This window comes from Symphalangus syndactylus, chromosome 12, assembly GCF_028878055.3.
Source record: "Symphalangus syndactylus isolate Jambi chromosome 12, NHGRI_mSymSyn1-v2.1_pri, whole genome shotgun sequence".
NCBI classification, from domain to species: domain Eukaryota; kingdom Metazoa; phylum Chordata; class Mammalia; order Primates; family Hylobatidae; genus Symphalangus; species Symphalangus syndactylus.
In genome coordinates, this window is record NC_072441.2 from 126,829,417 (window position 1) to 126,845,707 (window position 16,291).

Sequence of the window (16,291 nt, forward strand, 5' to 3'; positions counted from 1 at the left end):
TCTTGCCCATATCTAAATCAAGAGATTACAGCTATTGTTTGGTTTTAGAAACTTTGGTGCTATCAAGCCTAAGTATATGATTAAATGATATTAAATGCCAAACAATAAAAAATACTTCCCACGGGTATATATATATAGAGAGAGATATTTTAAAATAATCATACACAACTTTTTAAAAGATTATATGGGGAATACTTACGTAATCAACTCTAACTTTAGCCCTTCACAGCTGTATTATAACTTTAACAACTTACTAAACGTCAAAATTGATGGTTCTTAACACTGTACGTTGAGAATACAAAGTGCCTAAAAAAAGACACACTCTGCCCAATGCTAGTTCTTTCAATATTACCACCAAACTTCTGTGAAGGACCTGTAATGAAAAGAAAGACTAACTGCAACATGGAAGATGCTTTTAAAAAAAGTTCATTTGCCAATTTTAACAATCTAGAAAAAAAGAAAGTCTGACTATAATACTTGATGACATAGACATTATGTTTACGTAGAAAACACAAGAATAAAAAAAGCAATTATCAGAAAATATTGCACAACTTCAGTTGTTTCCTCCAAATTTGCTTTATGTAATTGGGTGGATATAAATTAATAAACAGAAATTTAAGCAAGATACACGTAACAATTTAACAGAACCTGATAATCTAATTTCTTTCAATTTTTCTCAAATTCATCTTTAAGTCTTTCCATCATGGGGCTCATAAGGAAATTTAAGCAACATATGGATACTACAGTTGAATGTCAAATCTTTACGAAGTACTTATGACATACTACATTCCTCTATAATGCAATTATGAATAACCTTCATGACACTGTGTTTTGTATGTAGAAAAGTGTTAAGAGTTCAATATTCAACTCAATATAAAATAATAATAAGAAACACTTCTGATATTAGGTTGAGACCACTTTTCCTTTTGCTAATGAATGATTTTTTTTAGCTGTAATATCACTGAGGTGAACCAATAAGTCACCTTTGAGTACATATGAAAAAATAAACACATGCTAAATGGATAAAACATTACTACTACATCTTTACTAGACCATCTCTACCTCTACCACTTCAGAAGCTTAGAGATTCAAAGTATTCTTACATTAACTGCAAGAAACAAAGGAGAAATTCCTTCTTTTTTGAGATCACAACTATGAAGTCATATGGTTATACAAATTCTAAGTTTGTGTGCAAAACATAAAATACAATTATCTTTATTCTCCCTGCTTAGTTTTGTCAGTCAGCTAGCAGGATGTAATAGATACCTTTCCAAGAAACAGAGACTGAGATGTGTTTTATATAACTTCAATAACCTCAGCACTACAGTAATGAGAGATGCAGTATCCTTTTGCTATGGTTCAAGACAAGACGGAAGGAGGTCAGAAGAAAGAGAATAAATCAAAATTTTTACAACTGAGTAACTATTTCTCATTAGGTCTCACCACGGTGCCATCTTCATTTTTACATAAATGTGGTGGCATAATTCAATCTCAATAAATCAGAATTCTTAATATTTAAAATTTAAGTTGACTTTCCATTATCACCATATTAACAACCAAAATAATTAGATAAAACACATAGGAAAGGGTAATATTGAACCCCACTTTAATAGAGTTGGTTTCTTGACACATTAACTTATTTTTTATAGAAAAGGGATAGTGCATCTCAGTTTGCTTACAAGCTAGGAGATCACTTTGAATTCTGCATTTCCTAACTGCAAACAGAATATAGCACTTATAACAGGTTATAAATAAACTGGTTTTCAAGCATAGAGCCAGCCCCAACGATAATAATACACTATTTAAAAAGACCTAAGGCAATGAATTCCATTTCCAATGGAAAAAAGAACTGTGCAAACAAGCTTAAAACTACTTTTTTGTGTGTGCCAGTGTTATAAAATGTAGCTTTTAATAAAACCTTGACCCAAATGCCAGCAACTTCAGAAGAGAATTTGGGTGGGGAAGGGGAAGAGAGGAAAGTTATTTCATTTAGGAAAAATAACTACTATCTTTTTCCTAATCTTCAATACACACAATTTAAACAAATACAGCTGCTGTAACACTTTACACAATTCCTATGTACTGGAGCAATAACAAGACCTAAATACAATTATATTTTTAAACATTGGGTCAAGGCTTTACATAAAAATACCATCCTACTTTTCCCACTAAGTTTCTAAAATATCACGTACTTTTCCCCCCAACATCTGCAGCCATCCAGGAATTTTAAGGAAACTTTTGTGCATGATCTTAATTCCTAATCCCTGGCTCTTTGGGCTCAGTGACAAAAGATCAAAACCACCAAAATGGTGGTTCACTTGAAGTCAGATGAGAGACCCTGGCTCAATTAGTCTCATAGGATGAAAGCAGTGCTGCATCAACTGGCTCCATGCAGGAGGGGCACGTGAAGGATCTCATCAACCAGTCATCTATACAGTCCAGGTGATAGATGTGCATGCACGGCAGAAATCGAATTGGGTCCCCATAAACAAAGTCCATCATACAGATCACACACCTGTTGGGAGCAATGGAAAGAAATCAGAAGGCATTTTCAGAAGTGTCCTATTCAGAAAACTCTTTAAATCCCATTAAAGACAGTGTTAATCTGAGCAACACATCAGAATGCTTTGCTTGTCATCTTATCACCAAAGCATGCAAATTGAATTTTTTCCTAATGTTGATCTGTCCACAGTCTCTTATTTCAATCCCCTGAGAATTTGCAGGACTTAGGAGCAATCAACAGAGCAAAGAGAAATGGATTACATATGGATCAAGTCTACTGCTGTGCTTGTAAACAGCTACATATTATAGCAGACACCTGAAAGAGAATGGGATTATTTTAGGTAGAAAAGCATCAGTTAGATCAACTTTGTTTTCTCGCACTATTTAGCGTAATCTTGGACTGAGACAATTTTCATTTTAATAACTGTAAAATAGAAACACTAACTTCAGCCAACTTTGTTTCCTTGTGCTATTTAGAGTAATCCTAGAGTAAGATAATTTTCATTTTAATAACTGTAAAAACAGAAACACTAATTTCAGCCTACTTACTGGGTTGCTGTAGTTAAAGCTCTCTTCATTAACATTAACTTTCTCTCTTTTTATTTTATTTTATTTTTTGAGACAGAGTTTCAAGTGGTTCTCCCACCTCAGCCTCCCAAATAGCTGGGATTATAGGCGCGTGCCACCATGCCTGGCTAATTTTCGTATTTTTAGTAGAGATGAGGTTTCATCATGTTGGCCAGGTTGGTCTTGAACTCCTGGCCTAAAGTGATCCCCCCACCTCAGCCTCCCAAAGTGCTGGGATTACAGGCATAAGCCACTGTGCCCGGCCTGTGAACATTCTTAATTACTACATAACATTCTCTTGCTAATAGCCAGTAATAGAGCTATGAAAAAAAATTAAACATTCTCTTGCATTAAGCGAAGTGTTTCAATATATTAAATGTCTGACTTTCTAAAGTGCAGGAGAAAAGGCAAATTTTTCAAAAGCAATCTGAAAATAAAACTTTGAAATGTACAAATTAAAACTTACTCCCGGATCTTTTTTTCTGATCCATCTCTTCCAGGGTCATAAACTCCTTTAGGCAGATGTTGTATAAGGCCTATTCTTTGAGCTATCCTAATTTGTTCCTCTTCAGTCAGCTGAGTTGCTAGCCGAGTCTGGCTAGGTGTTGGGTGGTAGACTGGAACTGGAACTTGTTCCTAAAATATTAAAATATAGAGGAAAAAGATTATTTTTTAAAAACCTTTCGAGGGCTTATTTTTTGGTCAGAGATAGAAGGGAAAGGGAGCCCTGGGAGGGGTAGGAAGCTGGGCTAGTGTTTGGCTGTATGATTGTGTTTCATCCTGCCTTAACTTCAGCTACTAGAATAAAACATACACACACCAAAACATTCTCATTCTGCCTAAAGGATATAAACACAGACTTCACTGAAGAACTGGCATGGAATGTTAAATCAACTATTTCCACATGATAAGAGACCAGCCTGGACAACACAGCAAGACCCCATCTCTAAAAATAATTTTAAAAACTTTTTAAATGGACTGGACTATGGCAAAAATAAATCTGAAAGTTATCTAAGACTAACTTTCCCATTTCATAGGACCAAGCTTGCCTACAGTCACTAACTGACAATACTGAAATTAGAATTCTGCTGCTCCTAATCCAACTGATTTTTTACACGACAAAACAATTCATTCAAAGGAATCGTGTGTATAACCCCCATCTTTTTTTGAGATAGGGTCTCCCTCTGTTGCCCAGGCTTAAGTGCAGTGGCACAAACACAACTTACTGTAAACTCAACCCCTGGGCTCAACCAACCCTCCAACCTCAGCCTCCTGAGTAGTGGGGCCACAGGGGTGAGCCATGGTGCCTGGCCTATAATAATATTTAAAACTGAGCAACTCTGATGGAATGAAGCTGGGATGCAGTGTGGCCTAGAAGGGATGAGGCTCCCCATTCCCAAGCCCTCACCTTGGTTACCTCTGCAGAATCCTCAGAATCAACAGAACAGTCTGAAAAACACTACTATCTCAGAAGACGAGATTTTCAGTCTGAAGAATTAAATTACAAGATTTCAGTCTCAGCTCGGCTACTTACTGTGATTGCTTGGACCAAGTCTCTTAATGTGTTTGAATAAAGCAGATAACAGCACCCACTTTAGAGAGTTGATATAATCATGAGATAACTAACAGCTTTGTAAATGCCAATATTTGTAAATTATTCTAACATCTCCCCATCGTCATAATTCTCCCCATCATGATTCTCTGCTTTACAGACTTTAAGCTAAGTGCTACTGTCCTTGGCTTTGGTCCTGGCTTTCTGGCTTCTCTTTGAAGCCAGCTCTGAGTTCTTCAACCCTTGAATTACCATTTCCAGTCTAGACTACCTTCCTGAATCTTAGCCTCAGTCCTAGTTGACCAGTTTTGATGAGCTGTCATCCACATGCAAACTGGGAACAAACTGGTTTAAGACTAAGATAATATAAAGGGTCTCTTAAATCCTTGAACCTAACAAAAAAAATAACTAAATTGTTTTAGAGAAAATAAACTCCAACTATGGGTTTTTCAGAGACTAGATTTCTTCAGTCTTGTGGTTCACATATGTGTAGAGAACACAGAAAGGAGAACAGAAAAGAAAAGTTCTACTTTATGGGGAAACATTAATAAACATTAAAGAAGAAAATAAAAACTATATTTTAATTCATGTTATGAGTGTACTTTCTCCTTTGGCATTTTTTTGTTAAAACAAAGGAACCCTCTATATATCTTTTAGATATTTAAAATGGTTCAACAATCTAATTTCAGTTTACATGGTTCAGAAAACCATAGAGGAAAGGAAATGACTAAGACCTCCTGATATTTTAAAGATGAATGTGGCCTCACCCTTCTTACCACACATGCCTAATTTTAAATTTTAATTCTCATGATACTTGTTTTAAAATGGCTTGATATCTGAGTTATCAATTTTTTTGTAACTAGAGAGCCACTGATTTTCTAGGCAGCAAAATGGAATCTTGATTCAATTGTTGGCTAACAGACACTGAGTGAGTAGAAGATTAGACAGGGGTATAAAAACAACAATTTTAAAAGATGTGATGGCTGGGCGTGGTGGCTCATGCTTGTAATCCCAGAACTTTGGAAGGCCGAGGCAGGCGGATCACCTGAGGTCAGGAGTTCGAGACCAGCCTGGCCAACATGGTGAAACGCCATCTCTACTAAAAATACTAAAATTAGCTGGGCGTGGTGGTGCACGCCTGTAATCCCAGCTACTCAGTAAGCTGAGGCAAGAGAATTGCTTTAACCCGGGAGGCAGAGGTTGCAGTGAGCCAAGATCTTGCTACCAAGCCTGGGTGACAGAGCGAGACTCCATCTTAACAACAAAAAAAGATGTGGATTTGGGGGTGGTTCCCACCATTCCCTATCTGCAGACACTATATGGTTTATGTTCAACACCTGCTTTCCCTCTGAGAACCTGGAATTTTGTCATATGTTAGGCAGTGGGTGCCTAATCAGTACCTGGGGCACTGAGTCTCCAAATGAGCTTCTCTGGCAGAAAACCTTTCACATATGTTGAAGGAATTAACCATGTCCTGTGTGACTCCATTAGGAGATAACTCTTGGAAGCTTGTGCTTAGTTCCCTTTGGACCAAAGCACCTTTCCCCTTAGCTGATTTTGCTTTGATTCTTTGCTGTAACAAATCATAGATGTGAGTAAGATTATATACTAAGTCCTATGAGTCCTCCTATTGAATCAACAAACTTGGGGACTGTTTTGAGGACCTCCAATGCCAGTGCTAGGTTGTGCTCCCACTTTATATTTGCAAAGCTACTGTGTTTCGTCCCCAGCTGAAAACAAAACAAAACAAAAAACTAAGTATTTTGATTAGCCTATTTCAGGGCCTAAATATGGACCTAATGATAAAAGGTATACAAACACATCTCACTGCAACCTCCAACTTCTAGTCTTAAGTAATCCTCCCACTGCAGCCTCGCCAGTAGCTGGGATTACAGGTACGCATCACCATGCCCAGCAATTTTTTTGTTTTGGTAGAAACAGTGTCTCACTGACTAGGCTGACCAAACTCCTGGCCTCAAGCAATCCTCTAGCCTTGGCCTCCCAAAGTGCTGAGAATACAGGTGAGAGCCACTGTGCCCGGGCTATCTGGGTAGTTTGATAAGGGCAGGGGCTATGTCTGTTTTGCTTACCAATGTTTATTACCTACCCAGCACGGTATCTGGCACATAGTTGGGACTCAACATAATTATATAACTGAACAACCTAAATCAAAGCACTTATGTTCTTGCAATATACATTATATACATATTAGAACTTTGTAGATATGCTATGAAAAATTGCTAATGCACCTGGCACAGTGGCTCACGCCTGTAATCCTTGCAGTTTGGAAGGCCAAGACAAACAGATAGCTTGAGCTCAGGAGTTTGAGACCAGCCTGGGCAACATGGTGAAACCCCATCTCTATAAAAGATATAAAAATTAGCCAGAAGTGGTGACGTACACCTGTAGTCCCAGCTACCTGGGGGACTGAGGCAGCAGGATCGCTTGAGCCCAGGAGGTTGAGCTACAGTGAGACGAGATCACACCACTACACTCCAGGCTGGGTGACAAAGTGAAAGAAAAAGAAAAACTGCTAATGATTTGGATTAAATAACAATAACAAAAAGAAAAACTGCTCTCAAAAAGAAAAAAAAAGAAAAACTGCTAATGATTTGGATTAAATAACAATAAAACCAAAAAGGAAAACTTGATATAAATTACACCCAACATTCTCCCAAGTGAAAATACCTGGGTTGTTGCCTCTTTCAAAGCTCCACCTACCCATCCCACAGGAACTTCAATAGGTCCAAAACCAAACCAAATATACTTCCTTCCACATGCTTCTCCAACTCAGAATTTCTATGCCCCCTACCTAGGTGAATGAACAAAAACGCATAATGGAAAGAGTACAGGCATTCCCTGGCATTTCTGCTCTGGTATTTAATTATGTATGTGGCCTTACGCAAGCTTCTTAATATCTCTGAGCATTAAGGTTCCTCATCAGCATAACAGACAAAATACCTATCTTAATAAAGCGTTGGAGGCCAGGTGCAGTCATTCACCTCTAATCCCAGCTACTCTGGAGGCTGCGACATGAGAATTGCTTGAACCTGGGAGGCGGAGGTTGCAGTGAGCTGAGATCATGCCACTGCACTCCAGCCTGGCCCACAGAGCTAGACTCCATTAAAAAAAAAAAGTATTGTAAGGAATAAGCAGATAAGTAAAGCACTTACCAAGGTAAGGGCTTAATATATGGGCTCTTCTCTAATGACACCACTAGTCACTGGAGATAGACATCTCATCCTTCCTGATTCCTCTGACTTCTTCTCTTCCCTTTTCCACTATCATCTACTTAAATGTCTTATACAGTCTTACCTAATTTCCTCACTGTTGATTAGGAGACACATGGGCTTGCCCTGTGAGTTTAAATTTTAAGATGGAATTCACAGAGAAGCAAATTTCAAATAAATTTAAACAATCTTTTCCTTAATACTTTCTTTAGTTCTCCATATGTCTGCATGCAAAAGAGAGAAAGAGCGAGAATCCAAAGGAAATCATCTGCCTTTAAGAAAAGGAGAAAAGGAATAATTTAAAATTAAAATATGCATTGTGGAAAACTGCAGCAGCATGGAAGGGGGTAGAACAGAAATGGAAGACAGGGTTATAAAATATGCTGAAGCAGGACAGAAGAGTCTTTTTTTTTTTTTGGAGACAGGATCTCACTCTGTCACCCAGGCTGGAATGCCGTGGCGTGATCTTGGCTCACTACAACCTCCACCTCCCAGGTCCAAGCAATTCTCCCACCTTAACCTCGAGTAGCTGGGAGTACAGGCACGCCCCACCATGCCCAGCTAATTTTTTATTTTTAGTAGAGACAGGGTTTCACCATGTTGGCCAGGCTGATCTCGAATCCTGGCCTCAAGTGATCCACCTGCCTCGGCCTCCCAAAGTGTTGGGATTACAGGCGTGATACAGGTGTGAGCCACCGCGCCTGGCCAGAAGATAGGGTCAAACACCAAAAACAGCAAGGTCTGATCTGATGAGAAAAATCTCTGAAGCATTCTGGTTGTCTGTTAATATATAAATGAAGCACCTCTAAAATGATGGATGTTGTCAAGAATGTATCGGGCCCTAATCTTAGGTGGTTTAAGCCAAGAAAGACACAAAACAAGTGAATGTAAAACGTGTCTGTCTGAAGGGCACTACATTAAAAGTTGGATTCAATTTAGGGAATGTGATACAATTTCAGAAATGAAAACAATGCAGTGGGGAAGTGCCTAAATAATGTGCTGAGGCTGGAAATAGTACAAGTCTGGTTTGTGGTGAAGGAAAAATAAAGTCACTGCTAAAGCATGCAGCTTGTCACCAAAAGCTGTATCTTTTCCTCCAGTAGGAAATAAGAGCCAGCTCTTCTGATCTTTCTCTTTATATCCTTACAAGCTGCTGCTGGCACCACCTTCTTCCCAGCTGCAGTCTCCTACTGGGAAATGTTTTCTCTGAATTTTGCCAGACTGACATTTAAGACCATAAAATGGAGGATTTAGAATAGTTGGTCTCAATGTATATTCTAGTTCTGATGTTCCATGAAATCTTGACCAAAACAAAAACTCCCAGATTAGCACTGATGCAGTTCCTGAACAATTACACACAGAGATTTAAAAGCTAGCATCACATCTATCTTCCTAATATATATATATATATATATATTTTTTTTTTTTTTTTGAGATAGGGTCTCATTCTGTTACCTAGAGTGCAGTGGCACAATCTTGGCTCACTGCAGCCTTGACGACCCTCCGGGCTCAAGTGATCCTCCCACTTCAGCCTCCTGAGTAGCTGGGACTACAGGCCCATGCTACTATGCCCCGCTAATTAAAAAAATAAATTTTGTAGAGACAGGTTTTCACTATGTTGCCCAGGCTGGTCTAGAATTCCTGGGCTCAAGCAATCCTCCTGCCTTGGCCTCCCAAAGTGCTGGGATCCCAGGAGTGAGCAGCCAAGCCCAGTCTTAAAAAAGCACATCTTAGCCATTGAGGAAATACAGTATCACGATAAGGTAAAAGGCTTCCATTAACTGTAACACCTTAGAGATATAATTCACATTCTATTTCCTATTTAAAATACACACTTCAACGGTTTCCAGTGTGTTCAGAGCTATGCAACCATCACTTATCAATTTTAGAACATTTTCATTACCCCCAAAAGTAAGTGTACTCATTAACAGTCACTCCCATAAACTCCCCGGCCCTAGGCTACCACTAACGAATTTGCTTTTTGTCTCTATAGATTTGCCTATTCTGAGCATTTCATAGATAAGCATTACTCAGATGTGTGGGTTTCATTCCAGAACACCCTAATAAAACTGATCAGAGATCACCGTAAAAGATATAATGAAAGAGTTTGAAAGCACGAGAATTACCAAATGTAGCAGAGAAATGAAGTGAGCTGCTGGGACAATGGTGCCAAAAGAACTGTTTCATGCAGAGCTGCCACAAACCTTCAAGTTGTGTAAACACACACACACACACACACACACAACCCTGAGAAGTGCAATAAAACTGTGTATGGAATCATACTAATGTGGTCTTCATGGCTCGCCTTTCACTTAGCATGTTTTCAAAGTTCACCCATGATGCAGCATTTATCAGAATTGCATTCCTTTTTATCGCTGAATAGTCCACCACCATTTTGTTTAGTCACTGATGGACATGGGTTGTTTCTACTTGTTAGCTACTGTGAATAATACTGTTATGAAAATTCATGTATAAGTTTTTGTAAATATTTTCATTTTATTGGGTATATATACCAATGAATGGAACTCTGCAAAACCTTTTGTAGAACTGCCAAACTTTTCCAAAGCACCTGCACCATCTTACAATCCCATTGAGAGCTGTATTGGTAAGGGATGGTTGTGTAACTCTCAACACACTGGAAAGCAATGAAGTGTGCATTTTAAAAAGGGAAATAGAATGTTCCAGTTTCTCTACAGCATTGCTTAAACTTATCTTTTTTATTATAACCATTCAAATGGGTAAGATGTGGTATCTCATTGTGATTTTGATTTGCCCTCTCTGATAGCAAATTATCTTTTTGTTATCTCCTGGACACAAGTCCCTCATCAGACCAATGATTTACAAGTATTTTCTTCGAGAGGCTGAGGCAGGCAGATCACCTGAGGTCAGGAGTTCAAGACCAGCCTGGCCAACATGGTGAAACCTTGTCTCTACTAAAAATACAAAAAAAAAAAAAAAAAATTAGCAGGGGGTGTTAGTGCACACCTGTCATCCCAACTACTTGGGAGGCTGAGGCACAAGAATTGCTTGAACCTGGGAGGTGGCGTTGCAATAAGCCAAGATTGTGCTGCTGCACTCCAGTCTAGATGACAGAGGGAGACTCTGTCTCAAACAAACAAGCAAACAAAAAAAACCCAAATATTTTCTTACATCCTATGAGTTATCTTTTCACTTTCTTGATGTTCTTTGAATAACAAATTTTAAATTTAAATTTTAATGAAATTCAACTTTGGTTACTTTTACTTTCAGTATCCTAAGAAGTTTGTCAAACCCAAGGTCATGAGCACTTGCTCCTATATTTTCTAAGAGGTTTATAAAGTTTTAGCTCTTACATTTAGGTGTATGAACCATTCTGAGTTAATTTTTGCATATAGTAAGAAAGGGGGGCCGGGCGCGGTGGCTCACACCTGTAATCCCAGCACTTTGGGAGGCCAAGGCAGGCGGATCACGAGGTCAGGAGATTGAGACCATCCTGTCCCTACTAAAAATACAAAAAAATTAGCCGGGCGTGGTGGCAGGCGCCTGTAGTCCCAGCTACTCGGGAGGCTGAGGCAGGAGAATGGCGTAAACCCAGGACGCGGAGCTTGCAGTGAGCCGAGATTGCGCCACTGCACTCCAGGCTGGGTGACAGAGCGAGACTCTGTCTCAAAAAAAAAAAAAAAAAAAAAAAAAAGAGGCCCAACCTCACATAACTATGTGGTTATATGTAGGTGTCCCAGCATCATCCGTTAAAAATTGTTTTGGGTCCAAGTGCAGTGGCTCACACCTGTAATCTCAGCCTGGGTAACATGACAAAACCCCATCCCTACAAAAATTAGGCAGGAGTGGTGGTACATGCCTGTAGCCTCAGCTACTTGGGAGGCCAAGGCGGGTGGATCACCTGAGGCCAGGAGTTCGAGACCAGCCTGGCCAACATAGTGAAACTCCATCTCTACTAAAAATAGAAAAAATTAGCTGGGGGTGGTGGTATGTGCCTGTAATCCCAGCTACTCGGGAGTCTGAGGCAGGAGAATCGCTTGAACTGGAGAGACGGAGGTTGCAGTGAGCCGAGACTGCTGGGATTACAGGCATGAGCCACAGTGACAAGCCGTGAAATTTTTATTTAAAAATCTTATCACAGGCTGAGCGTGGTGGGGGGCGCCTGTAGTCCCAGCTACTCGGGAGGCTGAAGCAGGAGAAGGGTGTGAACCCGGGAGGTGGAGCTTGCCGTAAGCTGAGATCGTGCCACTGCACTCCAGCCTGGGCAATAGAGCAAGACTCCATATATATATATATATATATATATATATATATATATATATATGGGCCCATTTCGTGCTGCAAATCTTAATTATGTCTGACAATTTACCTAAATATTGCAATAGCAAAATTCAACTGAATTACAATACCACATACCTATCAGAACTCTGTGACTCAGAGTTCAGAACTCTCAAAAGGCTTTGTGGTTTCTGGCAGCAATGACAGGAGCTCACTCTGGGATTGCCTCTCACGGATTCTTAAAACTTTTTTTTTTTTTTTTTTGCCATGGAAACCTTATGCAGTCCAATGAAAGCTATTTCAGATGAGGTTTTTGAATAAAACACATAAGGTTACTAAGGAAATCGATCACACTGAAAGCAGTCCTGTCCCTGACCTTAAAGGGTCTGTGGATCTCAATTTTAGTACTCCTCAATCTAAAGATTACTTTGAGATTAAGAACTTAGATCTTACAAAGAGTTCATTATAACATGTTTTAAGGGAGAAACATTTTTGAGAAACAAAATCTAGGGATGAGAAAAAAGTTCAGGTAATTAAACACAGAGGAGGTGGTGCACAGTATATGTGAAAAAGGAACGATAAGCTTGTATCAACATTAAAGGTTCTTTCTTTCAATTCTCATGTGCATGTGAATTTCCCGCTAAAACTGACTTTATTAAGCAAATTTGTTCCGAACTTCAAAAAATTTTTTAACTTAAAAAAATATAAAGTACCTATGTATCTAAACCCCAGAATAGTTTATTCACAAGTGAAAATGCAACTTTCCTCAGCTGCCACTGTCTCTGGGATCTCTCTATTGGGAGCTGCTAGAAAATACTGTGATGAGCTTGAGTATCTGGTTTTCCAACATGCCAAATTATTAGAAGTAGGAAGAGGTACTTTAAGGGCAGACACACTAACAGCAGATGAAGAACTGACAATGAGGGAAAAAAAATCAATAAAAAGTAGGTGCAAGAATCCAAAGGCCTAACAGCTTTCACCCACTAACACAACTGTCCTACATAATTCAAGACTCTGGATGCACTATTCTGTTACCTCCAGGGTATAATAAACGTATCTAATAATAATTTTGAATCAGTAAGATAAAATGACAATGTGCTCAGAAGTCATTTCAGTGATTTCTGGGGAAGGGAGTGAAGATGAAAAGGGAGAAGGTGTGAAAGTTTAAAAGAGGGCCAGGTTGAGAATCAGCCTCAGAATGAAAACACCCAAAATTGAATATTAATGCTTTACAAAAACACACCCTAAAAATTTTAATTAAAGAGAGACAAACAGACATGAGCCTATTTAGAAAATCCCAAGGACTCTAACCAAAACCTCCTAAAATGAATTCAGCAAGGTTGCAGGTTAAAAGAACACACATAAATCAATTGTATTTGTAAATACCAGCAATGAACTGGAAGCCAAAATAAAAAGTTTGAACACCATTTAAGACACCAAAAACGTTGAAATGTTTAAAGGTATAAATTTATCTTGTGCAGGATTCGTATGTTAAAAACTATTCACAAAAAAATTAACACATCAACAATGGGCCTCAGCCAATTAACTAAACTTACAAACTCCTGATTCATAGGACCTAACACCACCTTGCAAACAGGGGTATATCATAAAAATCTAAACAATCCACAAATCTTTCATGTATAGTTTACTGGTTCTTGACAGTAATATCATTTCTGCTTTTAGGGGCTTTTAAGACTACAACTATTGATAGCCTTGAATTGCTACATAAAATTAAAAGCACAAAGAGAATGGGATAAGCTTAGTGTTTCTGAAATCTAACGTCTTCTCCTACATATGCTATTTGATCATGAACTTATTAACTGTTTGACAACAGAAAATATTCAATTACTGATTGACTTAAACTTTGACCTACACTCCTCACCAATCTTTAATTCACTGAAGTGCTTTAGAAAAGAACAGGAAAAGGTATCTCTTACTTAAAAAGATTTTGTTCCAGTGGTGATATGATAATCATTGCTTTCATGACCAAAAATCAAAACATATTTAAGAGGTAGTCTAGGAAATTTTAGAGGCTTAAATACAGGAATTTCTATGACATGTAAGAGATTTACAGTGATAATGGATCAAAACATTTAACATGAGAATTTTTGCAGGAAAATCAGGATGGATGAGAAGCTGCATTATACAACATTTTTTTAAAACCCTAATTTATTCTTTCAGCAGAGTGCCACTGCGTGTCAGACACTGTGCTACATATTTCCGTGCCTTAAATTCATTTATCTTTGCAACCATTTGAAAAAGTACAGTAACCTCCACTTTACAGTTGAAGAAACAAACTTAATTAAGGACCTAACTGAGGTTAGAGAGGAAAAGGGGTTTGCTTAGTGAAGGGTTTCTCAACCTGGGCAATACTGACATTTTAGTAAGACAATTCTTTGTTGTAGGGGCTGTCCTGTACATCACAGGGTGTTTGGCAGTTCTCTCCATCCACTAGATGCCAGTAGCACCCTCTTCCCTGCCATGTTGTGACAACCAAAAATGTCTCTAGACTTTGCCAAATGTTTCCTGGAGAGCAAATTCATCCTGGTTGAGAACCACTGGCTTAGGATCTTACAGTAAACAGGACAAAACAAGGCTGGATAGTTTCTGGTGTTATAAGAAAGCCATAAAGGATGGGATACATGTCCTTTTTCTGGTAGTTTTTTGAACAAGGCCTCCAGCTGTCACATGAAAATGGGGTGGGGAGTGGTGCAAACGCTAAATATACAAAGGCCTAGTGGACATAATACTAAACAAAACACATCAATAAAACACATCCACATTACACTGAAATGAGCCTTAATTGATAGAATTGTGCCTTAGTAATAACTACACTATAAATTCAAGAGAGAAAGGTTAGACAGAGAGCACAGATTGCCTATCAGGGAGAATGGCAAAAGAAAGGAAATCACCAACTGAGAATAGAAAAGAAGACATGGGGACACTAAAAACATTTTGTTAACTTGAGAAATTTGCTGAGACAGGGCTGTTTACTTCCAAACGAAAAAAGAGATGTTATACATATGGGTATTTCTGATAATTTATGTGCCATATGTTGTGCCTACCTTTAGGATTTATGAAACATTTTTAGAAGACTCATTTCAAAGAAGTCTCATTACTTCAAGTATCACTGTATAACCTACTTAATTCCAATATCCCATTCCTCTCCTGGACTCTACTGGAAATGAACTCCTAGAGGCTCCTGTGACTGCCTTTGAGCCAAATCTAGTGTATTATATAACATTTTCTGCCTCACTGTGCAGTTATCCCTATTGTTTAAATGCATTTCTCCTAGTTGCTCTGCTCTACTGCCCAACCTATTTCTTCATCTTTAAAATGAAGAGGATCTCCAGTAGTCCCCACTTATTGCAAGGTTTCAGTTAACTGTGGTCAACCATGGTCTGAAAACACTATATGGAAAATTCCAGAAATAAACAACTAATGTAAATTGCGTGCCATTCCGATTATCATTGATCATTAGAGAAATGCAAATTGGCTGGATGCAGTGGCTCACACCCGTAATCCCAGCACTTTGGGAGGCCGAGGCAGGTGGATCACCTGAGGTCAGGAGTTTGAGACCAGCCTGGCCAACATGGTGAAACTCTATCTCTACTAAAAATGCAAAAATTAGTCGGGCATGGTGGCGGGTGCCTGTAATCCCAGCTATTCGGGAGGCTGAGGCAGGAGAATTGCTTGACCCCGGGAGGCAGAGGTTGCAGTGAGCCAAGATTACACCACTATACTCCAGCCTGAGCGACAGAGACAGACTTTGTCTCAAAAAACAAAAAAAAAGAAAGGAAACGCGAATCAAAATCACAATGAGATACCACCTCATCAGTCAGAATGGCTATTATTAAAAAGTCAAGGCTGGGCACAGTAGCTCATGCCTGTAATCCCAGCACTTTGGGAAGCTGAGGCAGGTGGATCACTTGAGGCTGGGATCTTGAGACCAGCCTGGGCAATGTGGCGAAACCCCATCTCTACAAAAAATACAAAAATTAGTCGGGCATGGTGGTGTAAACCTGTAATCCCAGCTGCTCCAGAGAGGCTGAGGCACAAGAATGGCTTGAATTGGAGGGGGCAGAGGTTGCAGTGAGCTGAGATTGTGCCACTGTATTCCATCCTGGGCCGCAGAGCAAGACTATCTCCAAAACAAAAAAACAAACAAAAAATGTAAATAAAA

General features: G+C 39.0%; 1 protein-coding gene across 1 annotated transcript in view; it reads right to left on the reverse strand.

Annotated features, from left to right (window-relative positions):
• Window positions 1-557: 557 nt before the first annotated feature.
• RNF11 (ring finger protein 11) overlaps window positions 558-16,291 on the reverse strand; it is a 35,899-nt gene continuing 20,165 nt past the window's right edge. The window contains exons 2-3 of the mRNA XM_055254782.2: window positions 3,536-3,705; window positions 558-2,515 (exon numbers count right to left, since the gene is read on the reverse strand). Of these exons, the coding sequence (XP_055110757.1) occupies window positions 2,344-2,515; window positions 3,536-3,705 (342 nt within the window). The 3' untranslated portion in view covers window positions 558-2,343. The remainder of the gene's footprint in view (window positions 2,516-3,535; window positions 3,706-16,291) is intronic.